The sequence below is a fragment of the Chinchilla lanigera genome, unplaced genomic scaffold, assembly GCF_000276665.1.
Source record: "Chinchilla lanigera isolate Chin_1 unplaced genomic scaffold, ChiLan1.0 scaffold00007, whole genome shotgun sequence".
Taxonomy (NCBI): Eukaryota; Metazoa; Chordata; class Mammalia; order Rodentia; family Chinchillidae; genus Chinchilla; species Chinchilla lanigera.
Window position 1 is genome coordinate 6,156,003 of NW_004955408.1, and position 13,720 is coordinate 6,169,722.

The 13,720-nt window shown below is 54.8% G+C and overlaps 2 protein-coding genes across 2 annotated transcripts; both read right to left on the bottom strand.

Moving 5' to 3' along the window:
* Positions 1–331: 331 nt before the first annotated feature.
* On the bottom strand, positions 332–12,421 carry Atox1 (antioxidant 1 copper chaperone). The gene is made up of 4 exons (XM_005376170.1): positions 12,312–12,421; positions 7,865–7,940; positions 2,900–3,055; positions 332–589 (listed from the first exon to the last, which is right to left on the bottom strand). Exons 1-3 carry the CDS (start codon positions 12,315–12,317, stop codon positions 2,931–2,933), a joined length of 207 nt encoding a protein of 68 aa, XP_005376227.1. The 5' UTR covers positions 12,318–12,421; the 3' UTR covers positions 332–589; positions 2,900–2,930.
* On the bottom strand, positions 10,586–12,302 carry LOC102023228 (cuticle collagen 1-like). The gene is made up of 2 exons (XM_005376169.2): positions 11,773–12,302; positions 10,586–11,272 (listed from the first exon to the last, which is right to left on the bottom strand). The coding sequence occupies exons 1-2, from the start codon at positions 12,247–12,249 to the stop codon at positions 11,264–11,266; spliced, it is 486 nt and encodes a 161-aa protein (XP_005376226.1). The 5' UTR covers positions 12,250–12,302; the 3' UTR covers positions 10,586–11,263.
* Positions 12,422–13,720: the final 1,299 nt, after the last annotated feature.

The following is a 13,720-nucleotide window of genomic DNA, read 5'->3' on the forward strand; positions in this document are numbered from 1 at the left end:
AGGGTCCCACTGTGTATTTCAGGCTGGCCTTGAACTCATTATGTAGCCCTGGCTGGCCTCCATCCTCCTGCCTCAGCCTCCTGAGGGCCAGTCTTATATAACCACCTAATTGAATCCCCATGTCGATCGGCCGCTGCAGCTGCTTTCCCACCTTACGCCTGTGGCCAGGGAGAGGGTAAAGGGCTCATCTGCGAGGTGCTGCAGCCGGCAGCCTCTCTACGCCTCTTGCCATTATACCAACTGCTTTCACATTGATAGCTTTTACGCGCCATTCAGTTGGTGAACTAGGTTTTCAAACTATGGAGTCCAAGAAAGGCAAGGATGGCACTGATCGGGCCCAACAGCTTGGCTTTTAATGAGGGAAAGTGCTGCCCAGGGGGATCATACGGCCAAGACCTAATCTGCAGGCCGCCTGCCCCGAGTGGGAAGCTCCGATGTAAGAGGCGCAGCATCAGGGGGCAGGCAGCGCCGGGCCACGCAAGGACAACTTCTCCAACAAAGGCAGCTCGACGTCATTGCAGGGACGCTGGGAAGAGGCAGGCTCCAGCGCCGAGCGGCAGGCCGGGTCCCAGGTCTGTGTGGAAGCCAGCTGGGGGAGACAAAGAGAAGTTACATGGGACCGGCGCGCCCCCTGCTGTGCACACGGCAGCATTGCAGGGCAACACACGAGGCTTCGGGGGCGGGGTCAGAGCCCAGCCTCCTCGCTAAGCAAAGCCTTGCAGAGGCCGATTCGGGGGGCGCTCCGGGTGCTGCCGCATGCGCGGGCCCACCGCCCCTCCCCCGCCGCGCTGTTTCAGTTTAAGACGCAAAGGTGTAGCAGAATCATGAGCAAATAATCTCTCGACAGCCAGCCCATCATCAATGTGATTTCATGACCAGTAAGCTCTCTGACTCTGCGGTTCCCAAACCTGGCTCCAAATCCACCAGCAGGGAGCCTCTTAAAACAGATGTTATACCGCTGCGCGTGGCGGCACACCTGTAATCCCAGCACTCGGGAGGCTGAGGCAGGAGGACCACTGCAAGTTCGAGACCAGCCTGGGCTGCAAAGTGAGCTCAAGGCCAGCCTAAAGTGCATAGCGAGAACCTGTCTCAAAAAGACAAAAAGAAAAAAAATATACAAATACAAATAGGGTGAATCTTGGTGAAAGCTGAGTGAAAGAAGTCAGACACACAAAAGTCACACGTGGCATAATTCCTTTTACATAAAATACCAGACTAGACAAATCCCGAGTGGCAGAAGGCAGATTAGGGGTTGCAGGGGGCAGGGGGAGGCGGTGGCCAGGGGGTGTTTTTCCAGGATGAGAAAGGGATGAAGCTGGATAGCCGGCACTGGGACGCGCCCCACGCCACTCCCGGGCACTTTAAATGGTAAAGGACGTCACGTGTCGACTTAACTTTTTAAAAAGATGAGAAAGCAACACATCAAGCACACATGCTTTACAAACAGCAGGTACTGTCTTGTTAAACACGGTTCCCGCAGCCGCGGCTGGGGGTGCGGACCGCGATCCCAGCTTCACGGCCAGCGGCGCAAGGCAGCGAGGCTTTCTACTCTTAGCGGTACTCGGGGCTGCACGCACGGCCTTCACCCCCAGCTCCACCCGAAGCCCTCTGTGATTTCGGGACAAGGTCTCTCGGAGTCGGCCGGGCTGGGCTCAAACCTGCCTAGGCCGCCCGAGCAGCTGGGTTCCAGGCGCGCGCCGCCGGCCCAGCCGCAAGACCCTACCTTGTAGTAAAACGGCAAGGCCGGAGCCGAGCTCCGAGCGGGAGCACTCGCGAGGCCCTGGGTGCTGCCCTCAGGACGCAAGAAAGGGCACGCACGCCCAGGCAGGAGTTCGCAGTCCACGGCGCCTGCCCGGGCCGCGTACCAGGACCGCAATCCGGAAAACGGCATCCGACACCCCAGCTCCGCGCGCGGTCACCAGGGGCGCGCGGCACGGCGCCCACCTTCGGGGGGGACAAAGGCCCCTCCCGCCCCGCCTCTGCCCGCTCCGCCACTGCTGCCCTCCCGCGCTCGCGACCTTGGGGGGCGGAGCCGCACCTCGGGGAGGACGATCATAAGGGGGGGGGGCACAAGCGTGCGCGGCGCCCCAGCCCGGCGCCTCCGGCTAAGCCCGGCGGGCACCAGGCACCCAGCACCGGGGCGAGGTCTGCCCTGCCTCCCCGCAGAGAGGCCGCCCGCGCTACTTCCCGCCTGCTTCCCGGGAAGGGCCGGAGGGGCTGTGCTTTTCGCACCGGTCCGGGCAGGGCCTGGCTCAGAGCGCGACCGCGGCCCGGGCGGAGCGGAGGGTTAGAGTGCACCACTCGCTGGTCCGCGCACGGGGTGCAGGCGGCGCCGCTGCGGGGAGGGGAAGGGCGGGCCCTTCACCAGAGCAAGGCCTTCCCCTCGGGGTCAGGCATCTAAACGCAGGCCCTGTCCCGAAGGGGACTCCGGGGGGCTGTGAGGATCCCCTGAACTTCCGCCTTCCATTAGGCCATAATACGGTATTTTAGACCACTCCGAAGAAGGTGGACAGTAGGCTGAAATAAACCGGGGTGATCCCTCACCCCACTCAAGACCTAAAGGCCTGGCGTTAGGGTAAGTATCCCTGTACTGAAGATCTGAATTCCAAAATGCTTCAGATAGGAAAAATTGTGAGCATGTGACCCGCACACACACAAGAACGTTCTAGCCAGGCGCGGTGGCACAGGCCTGTAACCCCCGCTGAGGCTGAGGCAGGGGGGTCCTGAGTTTGAACCCCGCTTGGCAACAACCTCGGAGTGTTCTGATTTTGGCTTTTCCCACTTGGGATGCTCAACCGGTGAAACCCACACAAATACCCTAAAACTGGGAACAGCTCGGGCGCCCCACCTCTCAGATGAGAGACCCCCCCGCGTCCCCGCTGGGAGGTGGGAGCCTCACCCCGCCGTAAGCGTCAGCCCGTCCCCAGGGGCTACTTGGGGCCCACGTAGGAAACGGTCTTGCCCGTCTTATTCAGGGTCGCCAGCAGGGTGTCCACGCTGTGCTCAGAGTCGATGCAGACCTTCTTGCTGGGCAGGTCGACGCTGAACTGAACTCCTGCAGGAAGAGGAAGGGGGGCGGGGCAGAGGCCGAGACCCTCCGGCTTCCAGCCGCAGAGTCCAGACTCCTAAGTTATTGCTCAGCATCACCCTGCCTCTTTCCTTGAGACCAGGGACTCCACAAGTGTTTTTTTTCTTTTTTGGTATGGGAATTGAACTCAGGACCTTGTGCTTGTCAGGCAGGTGCTGTGTGCTCAGCTGTATCCCCGGCCCTGAGAGGCCTTTTCTATCTGGCCAGAGAAGAAATCTTTTTTTTTTTTTTTTTTGGTCTTTTTGAGACAGGGTCTCACTATGCAGTTCAGGTTGGCCTTGAGCTCGCTTTGTAGCCCAGGCTGGTCTTGAACCTGCAACGATCCTCCTGCCTCCGCCTCCCGAGTGCTGGGATTACAGGGAGAAGAAATCTTTTAAGCACTGTGGGCCACATGTGGACTCCACTGCATATCCTTCTCTGTAAGTACCCCCGTCCCAGCCAGGCGTGGTGGTGCATGCCTATAATTGTAGCCCTCTGGAGGCTGAGGCAGGAGGATCTCCATGAGTTTGAGGGCAGCCTGGGCTACATAAGGAGTTCAAGGCCAGCCTGATCTACACAGTGAGACCGTGTCACACACACACACACACACACACACACACACACAAAATCCTCCAAGACCACCAAAAAGAAAAGAAATATGTAATTACCATTCTTCACTGTACAAAAATACACTGTGAGCTGGACATGATCCACAACCTGTAGTTTTATTATCCCTACTCTATTTGGGGGTGGGTGGATACCGGGATTCATTCAGGACCTTGCGCTTGCTGCTGAGCTCTATCCCTGGCCCTATCCCTATACTCCAGATTAGGACCACTTTTATTTTTTTAATTGCAAAAGTAATACAGACAAACATATAGGAGATAGGGCGTGGCAAAGCTGGCGGGGGAAATGAGTGGGATCCGTCAATTACAAGATCCCAGGGCAACGCCGGGGACATATGTAAGAAGTTCTCGCGAGCTCCCACGAGATGTGGGCGGTGTAAAAGACCAGACGCCCCCAGAAGCCGCTGTCCTGCATGAGTTCCCACATAGCTGCCGCTGTGTTTCTGAGGGTCCGCCTGGACTTTTATTTTTTTCCCTTTTACCCTCTTCTTCCTTTGTTCGAATTCATTCTACAGAGCTGGTTTCTCGCAAACCTATTCACCCCTCACTTTTCTTTCTTTTTTTAATAAGTTTTATTCAGTCAATATGTATCAGCATTTTTAAAGATATTAATATTTAATTCCATAAAATTATTTTGTTAGACTATATAAATTGTTCAAATCCTCCAGTTGCTGCTTCTCAATTGGGAAGTGTGGGTTTTTTTAGACAGGGCCTCACTATGTAGTTAAGCAGCTGGCCTGGCCTTGAACTTGTAGCGATCCTCCTGCCTCATCCTCCTGAGGGCTGGAATTACAGGTGTGTACCATCACACTCAGCTGCATTGCTTCCAAGGATGAAAAAGATGGTAGTCCCTTAGCGAAAGGTCCAGTGGCTGTGATGGATGCGACAGAATTTCACAGTCCAGGTTTGCTTGAGGGGCTTGCAACACAGGAGGTGTCCCATCTTGTTGAAGTGAGGGTGCACACTTGGTAACCAAGGGGCGTTCGTGCACATGCACATGCTGCTGCTGTCGTTGCTTCCCCGGGCTTGCACTGTAGCTGTCATCTCCTTCCCAGTATCACCACAGCCTTCAGAACCTGTGGTTCTCATGACTGCACCCCTCACTTTTCAAATAAACTTTCTGGCGCCGTTTCTGGCTTGTCCAGCTCTGTGTTCAAGGCAGGGGGACCTGGAATACTTCTGAGTGGCGAGTGGTTTCTGAAGAAACCACCCGACAGCAGAACCACGTGAGGGGAAAAAGTTCCTGAGTGAAACCGCCAAGGGTGGAGGCTTCTGGTCCCGGCCCTTGCGACCACTTTGAATAGTGCGGCATCTGTCCCAGAGAGCAAATGAAAAACAGTTGCCCAGCGTGACAGTGCGCTGTACAAACAGGTCTTGCCAACATTTCGCTCTTCTATGCCTACTTTCCATCCTTCCCACTTAGCACATACAGACTCATCTCCTTCCCTGTAATTTAGTAAGTTTTTAAAGAGTGCTGGAGGCCAAACGCGGTCCTGCAGATGCTAAGCGTGCATCCTGCTGCTGAGCTACCCCTGCAGCCTCTTGTTTTTCCTTTGATCAGCTACGTCGTCTTTCACAGTGTGGATATCGCTTTATCTACTTAGTTTCTCAGCCCCTCTTACAGGACATTAATGTCCCTTCTACTTTTTTTTTTGTGATGGTCTCACTGGGCAGTTCAGGTTGGTCTTCAATTCACTATGTAGCCCAGCCTGACTTCGAATTCCTAGGGACCCTCCTGCCTCAGCCTCCTGAGTGATGGGATTATAGGAGTGTGCTACCACACCTGGCTTCACCGCCATCACAACAGTAAACATACTTGAACGTATCTTAGCAAACTTGGGAAAGTATTTCCATTCCATAAAGTCACAGAATAGCAATTGAGAAGGCAGGGGCCAGGGATACAGCTCAGCAGCACAGCGCCTTGCTTGGCAAGCTCAAGGTCCTGAGTTCCATCCCGGTACAAAAAAAAAAAGAAACTGAGAGGGCAACAGACTGGCACGTGTTGAATGTTAGTAGATATTGCAGCATGCCTGTAATCCCAGCACTCGGGAGACTGACGCAAGAGGATTGTTGTGAGTTCGAGGCCAGCCTAGGCTACAAAGTGAGCTCAAGACCAGCCTGAACTGCATAGGGAAACTGTCTGAAAAAGACAAAAAGAAAAAAAAAAGATATTGCAAAATTGCCCTCTTTGTTCAATCCCCAGCACTGCCAAAAAGGAAAAAAACGGCCTTCCTAAAAGATCTGCCTGCTCGCTTGCCTGCTTATTTATTTATGTATTTATTTAGTGCCAGTACTCAAACTCACGACCTCACACTTGCCAGGCAGGCGCTTGTGCTGAGCTATATCCCCGGCCCAGATTTGCCAATTTAGAGCAGCAGCGGCGGCGGCGGCACATGGGAGGACCTGGAAAGTCTTTCTGGGGCCAAAGAAACACAGTGAGCTGGATGTGGCCGTGCTCACCAAGACAGGAAGACTCCAAGTTTAGCCCACGCTGGGCAGAGACCCTGTCTCAAAATATGTAAAAAGGGCCTGGGATGGAGCTCCATGTGAGGGCCGTGGGTTCAGAATAAACAAACCAGAGAAACGCATGGGGAGTGCCCGGCGAGGGTGTCCACTGGCCTCGCCGCTCACTTGCTGGGTGACCACGGCTGGATCCTGGTGATCCAGGTCTCAGTTCACCAGGTGCACAGGACACGGCTGGGATCCCCCACCCAGTCCTTCCTGCTCCGGGCAGGCTCAGGTCGCCCAAGGACGGTGCGAGGAGACAGAGGGGCAGGGAACCCGGCCAGCTCGCCACCAGCCGTGGGGCCTGGGCACCTGGCGCCCGGTTTTGCTGCCGTGCGGACTGGTACAGCATGGGTACCTGGGGTGAGAAATGCTGTGTCCTTGCCACACTCTGGATCTGTTTCTGGTTCGGAAGGGTCTCCCTCATCTTGGGAATAAATATTTTGGCAGCATCACAGAGCTGGAAGAAAACTGTGGCTCACTGAACACAGCAGGCTTCAAATTTGTCCTTGAGCTGCGCAGCACAGTGGCTGGCACCCGTGACCCCAGCGCTCTGCGAGGCTGAGGCAGGAAAACTGCAAGCTTGAGCCAGCTTGGGCAGCAAGTCTTTGGCAAGACCTGTTTGTACAGTGCACTGTCACGCTGGGCAACTATTTTTCATTTGCTCTCTGGGACAGATGCCGCACTATTCAAAGTAGCCGCAAGGGTTGGGACCAGAAGCCTCCACCCTTGGCCGTTTCACTCAGGAACTTTTTCCCCTCACATGGTTGCCCCTCCCATGAGCTGCTTTAAGAGTTTCTGTGCCAGGTGTTCGTGGTGGCGGATGCCTGTAATCGCAGCACTTGCGAGGCTGAGGCAGGAGGACTGCTATGAATTTGAGGCCAGCCTGGGCTAGTGAGTTCAAGGCCCCCAAAAATGGTTCTGCACAGAGTTTCCCAGTACTCTGGGAGGCTGAGGCAGGTGGATCACAAGTTGAAGCCCAGCCTAGGCAACTTAGTGAGAGATTGTCTCAAAATTTAAAAAGGCTGGGGATGTAGCTCAGTACAAGTCCCTGGGTTCAATCCTTAATACCACACACTCACAGTCAGCATTTACAAAGTCTCACTGGAAAATGACACTGAGATGTGTCGTACAGCAAAGCTGTCACACTGGAGATCACCAAGGTACTAACGAGTCCTGGCAGAGCTCCCGAGCAGGACGGCGTGGCAAATCCCAGCTCTGGCACCTAATGGCTCTGTGATTTCTACACAGCTACTGAGCCTCTCTGAACCCCAGCTCCTGCTTTACAATGCAGATGTTCAACCAGTAGGTTGGTGCACACCTGTAATCCCAGCACTCCGGGAGGCTGAGGCAGGAGGATTACAATTTTGAGCCATGCATGGGCAATTTAATGACTTCCCAAGACCCCGTCTCAAAATTTAAAAGAGAAAAGGACTTGGACACAGGGGCGAGGGAGGGGTGGAGATGACACAAATGTGCCCCGAAACGGATGTCCTGAGGGTTCAGTGACGGGATCCACACAAACCACTAAGTGGTGCGCCTGACACACTTGCAAGTGTCCCACATGCTTCGGCGGTACTGTTGATTCAGCTGACACCAAGGCCCCTCCCACTGGCCCGCACTGCACGTGGCACCGGCTCGGGGGCCCTGACCCCAGCTCACTCACCTCCCAGCTTGTTGAGGACGCGGGACACAGCGTCCGCGCAGCCTTCGCAGGTCATGTCCACGGAGAACTCGTGCTTCTGAAAGGAGGGGGACTGTGAGCCGAGCCCGGGAGCAGTGACCCCGCGCCATACCAGTACTCAGGTCCACCGGCCACCGCAGACCACGGACACCAGGGAAGATCTCAGTAGCATCAGGATCACTAGAAGCTTACTCTTTCATTTATTTCTCTATTTAAGACAGTTTCAGTACGTAGTACAGGTTAGCCTTGTATTCATTATGTAGCCCACCGCACTGAACTTGCAGTGATCCTCCTGCCTCAGCCTCCTGAGTGCTAGGATTACAGGTGTGAGCCACCATGCGTCCACTATACTTTTGTGGGAGACTTTAAGCCTGACCCACTCAGCTCAGCTGTTCCCAGATTCCTGCCTCTCCAAATCCATGTCTTTGTGTTTAAAACTACTATTTTGGGATTATTAGTAAGGAGCACTAGATAACCAACCCACTAGGTAAGAAGGTTAGAATCTAGCTGGACATGGTGGTGCAGGCCTGTAATCCCAGCACGTGGGAGGCTGAGGCAGGAGGATCATTTCAAGTTTGAGACCAGCCTGAGCTACAAAGTAAGCTCTAGCCCAGGCTGTACTGTACAGCGAGACCTTGTCTCAAAAAGACCAAAAAAAAAGAAAGCTAGAGTCTAATACTAAATTCCTCAGGGCAAAAAGTTAGTTTCTGGATTATTAAGATTGTTTTCTTTCATTCTCTCTTCTCTTTCCCTCAAAGAGCAGGGTGAAGGGCTGGGGATGTAGGTCAGCAGCAAAGCACTCACCTAGTCTGTCCAAGGCCCTGGGTTTGATCCCTAGAGCCTCAAAAAATTAGTAAAAGAGCTGGGCATGGTGGCACATGTCTGTAATCCCAGCACTCGGGAGGCTGAGGCAGGAGGATCGCTGTGAGTTCGAGACCAGCCTGGGCTACAGAGTGAGTTCAAGGCCAGCCTGAACTGCACAGCGAGATCTTGTTTCAAAAAGACAAAAAACAAAACAAAACAAAACAAAACAAGAGCAGCATGAGAGTTAAACCTGCCAGAGGCCTCTCAGGGGTCAGACCTGCTTGCTTCGTCTTTCCGGCCTGCAAATGGAGCTGCCCATTTTATTCAACTCAAGGCGGAGCATGAAGGTTCCAGGATACCCACCCCTTGATGGGGAGTGGGCACTGAGGACAGGAAGGAAGTCACGTTGGTCTGGAAGGACCTAGTAGCCTGCCAACCCCACAGCCCTGATTCTCAGCGCTGCTGCCCCAGCACCGACCAGAAGTCCACAGAGATCTGGGACACCTGCCACCACCCACGGGGACCAGGTCTCCTCTACCCTCTGGGGTACAGAGGTCGGAGGCTGCCGAGGTCAGAGGTGACTTCTGGCAGCAAACACGACATTTCAGGGCTCTCCTCCTCCACCTGAGTTGCAAAACTAAATTTAAGGCGGCAGGAAGTCTGCTTAAGGACAGCCATCTATCTGCAGAGGTGACTCTCAAGACCTGTCCTGCCGCCACAGGCTGGACTTGGGGCGGTCCCGGCTGCTTGGGGCTGCTGCTTTGTCACTCATAGAAGGAGTCCTTCAAAGGGGACTTAAGGTAACATGAAACGCTTTCACTAGAACCTCAGAACTGGAAAGGCGGGCCTCGAGTCTAGGGAAGAAATGACTTCATCCTTGGATACTGTGAGGCCACTAATATTTCAGGGCCAACCATGTGCCAGTGATTGGTCCAGACACTTTATGTGAATTACCTTGTGTGATCATCATTAACAACCCCATAAAGCAAGTACTATTACTATTATTACCCCGCCTTTCGAGACAGGATCTCGATATATATATATAGTCCAGGCCAGCGTTGAACTTGCTATGTAGCCCAGGGTAGCCTTGAACGGAAGATCCTCCTGCCTCAGCCTCCTGAGTGCTGGGATTACAGGTGTGCACCACCACAGCCAGTTTATTAGCCCCCTCTAGATGCAAGAGGAAACTGAGATTTAAAGGTTAGGACCCTCACTCAGGGTCTGGACTGGCCAATCCCTAAAAGCTCAACTCTTAACCACTGAGGTCTTCCTTAAAACGGGGTTGAAACCCAGCATGGCAGCATGTGTAGTCCCAGCTACTCAGGAGACTGAGGCAGGAGGATCAGCAATTCAAGGCAAAGTAGGACAACTCAGCAAGACCTCATCTCAAAAGAAAGTTTTTTCTTTTTCTTTGCAGTGCTATGGATCAAATGCAGGGCTTCACGCATGCTAGGCAAGCACTCTACCTAACATTAAGCTATATCTCCAGCACTTCAAAATACACATAAAAAAAAAAAACCAAAATACACATTTTTACAAAAAAGCTGGGGATGTAGCACTGTGATATAGCCATTTCCTAGTATGCCCAAGACCCTAGGTTCAGCCAGGCGTGGTGGCACATGCCTGTAATTCCAGCACTTGGGAGGCAGGGGCAGTTCAGATTTGCGGCACATAGTGAGTTCAAGGACCACCTGAACTATATAGTTAGACCCTGTCTCAAAAAAAAAAAAAAAAAACTGGACATAGTGGTGCATGCATATAATCCCAGCACTCGGGAGGCTGAGGCAGGAGGATCACTGCAAGTTCGAGATCAGCCTGGGCTACAAAGTGAGCTTCAGGTCTAGCCTGAACTGCATAGTGAGACCCTGTCTCAAAAAGACAAAAAAAGAAAAGAAAAGAAAAGAAAAGACAAGACCCTGGGTTCAGTCCCAACAAGAAGAAAAGAAAAAAAGAGAGTTGAAACCTGCCTAGCTACAGTTCTGCCCCACTTGTCCTAGGTCTACTCCAGGGAGTCCACATCTTGGCGACTGGCTGTGTCAGTGGCAGCACTCTGCATCCTACTGGGGTTTCCCAGGTGTGCTAACAATGGTCCTGCGAGGTCAGGTCTTATCCCTGTATTACAAATGAGGAAATCAAAGAAGAGAGGGGAAGGTAACATGCTTATGTGCATGCAGCTGGCCCGGAAGGTCACGGATTTCCAGAGGACTGCGGGATTCCAAGCCCTGCGCTGCTCAGCTTTTGTCTGAGAAGCTTCTCAGGTCAGAGCTCCTCCCCATCCTGCTTCGAGGCAGTGGTCAGACCAACACCCACCTCCCTTTAATCGTGTGTCTTTGGTATGATGCCAAGTGCCCTCCTCGCCCCGATCCAGAAGTGGACACAGAAGTGGACACCCTGAAGCTGGCCGCTCCCTCACTGATATCCCCCCAGCAACAACGTGGTGGCCTCCACTGGTGACCCCGAGGGTCCCAGGGGCATTTGTGCTTGCCTCTAATCCTGCCGGCAGGTGGACTTGCTCAACTGGTAGGGCCGATTCTATCAGCTTCTTTGTCTACATTTTGTGTTACTTAGGGATTTGTCTCAAGGCACCTGGCAAGACCCATAGAAATGACACGTGGTAAGTTTCAAGCTCTGCCTAGGGAGCCTCAGGCTCACCTGTCAGCTCCCAGAAGACAGGCTGCTAAGGCCAAGGTGCATCTTCGGATAACGCTGGGTACCTACCTGGCCCAGGGCACGAACCAAACGCCCGACAGCTAAACACTAAACACTAAACACTAAACACTCCGCGACCCACGCCAGCATCTCCCACGCCAGCGTCTCGGGACCGCAGTATCAGAGTGTTCTCCCAAGCCAGTAGGACTGGTTTTGTCTGGCCGGCAGGCTGGTAGAAGAAGGAAGGGGCTTAATCCTGATTCTACCCAGTTTCCAGTGGTTACTCCCAATAAATTCCTGGGCTTTTCTTTTTAAATTCTATCCAAGGCCTTAACCTGTCATCTGAGAAACAGACTGTGGCGTCCCCGTCCACGGCTGGCTTAGACAGCGGCAAAGCGAGCTAAATCCTCCTCTCTCGTTCCTCCCCAAACTCTGACCTCAGCCACTGGCCAGGGTGGCCAGGTTCCCGACGCGCTCTGGGTCTCGGGGTTCAGGGTAAAAGCGCCCGGCTGGAAAGGCGCAAAGCCCCGCTTCGAATCCCTGCCGCCCAGCGCCGAGCGGGGCGGGGCCAGCGCAGCAGGGAAGCGGGGAGAACACGCAGCCCTCCAGGCAAGGCTGGGTCCGCCACCTGCTGCCCCGCCACCCCCAGGCCTGCCGGCTGGGCAGGGGCGGCCACGCGGAACCGGGGACGCGGCGCCCGCGTCCCAGCCCGCCGGCCGCCCTGGGGGCCTCTCCTCCCCACACAGTACAGGCAGGGGAGGTGAGGGCGTGTACTCGCAGAGGCCGTGCACCCCGAACTCCGGAGCCCGCTTTAGAGGGAAGCCCTCCGGCTCGGTCCCTCCGGAGCGTCGCAGAGGCCGGAGGGCGGGTGCGAGGGGTGAGCGGAGGAACCCGCGCACCGCCGCCCTCAGCATCAGGTCACGCGGCGGTGCCAGCTAGGCCCCGGTGTGCGCGACCCGGGCGGCGGGCCACTTACCGGCATGACCGCGGCGACAACGGGGACGCGGCAGGGGCGGCGGTAGCAATGGCAACGCCTCTCCGGGGCAGAAGGGCGGGGTCGGCGACGCTTCCGGGAGTGCGCGCTGGGAGGCCCCGCCCCCGTGGGCTGGGCCAAAGGTTAGGCCCCGCCCCTCCCCGAGGATTCTGGTTGACCACGCCCATACGGGGCGTGTTGTAGTGAGGCCCCGCCCCCTGAGTTGGGCTCTGCTCTGGCGTCTGCTCTGGGGAGGTGTACAGGACGCATGCGTACTTCGCGTCAGGCTTGCGGCGCCTGAGGGAACTGCCCCGTCGGTTCTGCGCTAAAGGGACAATCTCAGTTTGCTCACCCAGTCACAACACGCAGGGCCGCCCTGTGCGAGGCATCCTCAGTGCCTCAGTGGCAAGATCTACGCTCGCAGGGCGCAGAGGGAGCAGGGATCACTATGCAGGGTTCACAGAACCGTGTCCTGGCGGGCGCGGTGATTCGTGCCTGTGATCCCAGCACCCCGTAGGCTGAGCAGGACGATCACCACGAGTTCGAGGCCAGCCTGGGCAACTACATACGGAGATCCTATCTAAAAATAAAAAGGCTGTGTCCTAGCCAGGGATAATGGAACTCTTACCTAAAGTGTAAAGACAGTCTTCCCCCCACCTTTTTTTTGTTTTGTTTTGTTTTTGCACGATACTGGGGAGAGGAGCCTAGGGCTCCTTCTTCCAGGCGGCAGAAGCCCACCTCCAGGCGCTGGCCTGGCACAGATTTTAGAGCCTGCCTTGATCTGTGAGGGCTATTGTGACAGATACTGCAGACCAGGTGACTTAAACAACTCTCTGTGAGAAATCTCTTTCCCACGGTTCTGGAGGCTAAGCTGTCCAGGGTCAAGGGCCCATTGGGCTGTGGGGGAGGCACTGTGGTTCTTGGCATTTCCCTCACAGTTGCTGCTTTCTCCAGCCGCACACCAGTGCTCGGACTCCCAGTCAGCACCCCCAGTTATGCCTTCGCAGGATGAGAGTGACAGCTCTGGGGTGTCTCACGTCTTCTTTATAAAGACACCAGTCCTGAAAGATTGGGACTCACGATCATGACCTCATTTAACTCATTGTCTTGTTTTTTTTTGAGACAGGTTCTCCTTATATAGTCTGGGCTGGCCTCAAACTCATGGAAGCCTTCTTGCCTCAGCTTCCCGAGTGCTGGGATCACAGGCTGCTCCATGACCCCCGGATCATTTTATCTTTCTCGCCTCCTCACACGCTCTGTCTCCAAATGCATTCGCTCTGGGGGACTAGGACTTCAGCATGCATCTGGGGAGATGAGCTTCCTCCCACGGCATGGACATGTAGATCAGAGCTCGCACCTCAGCCTGAGCGTTTTCCAGTTGTGTGATCTTGGGCAGATTAATTTGTCGCTCT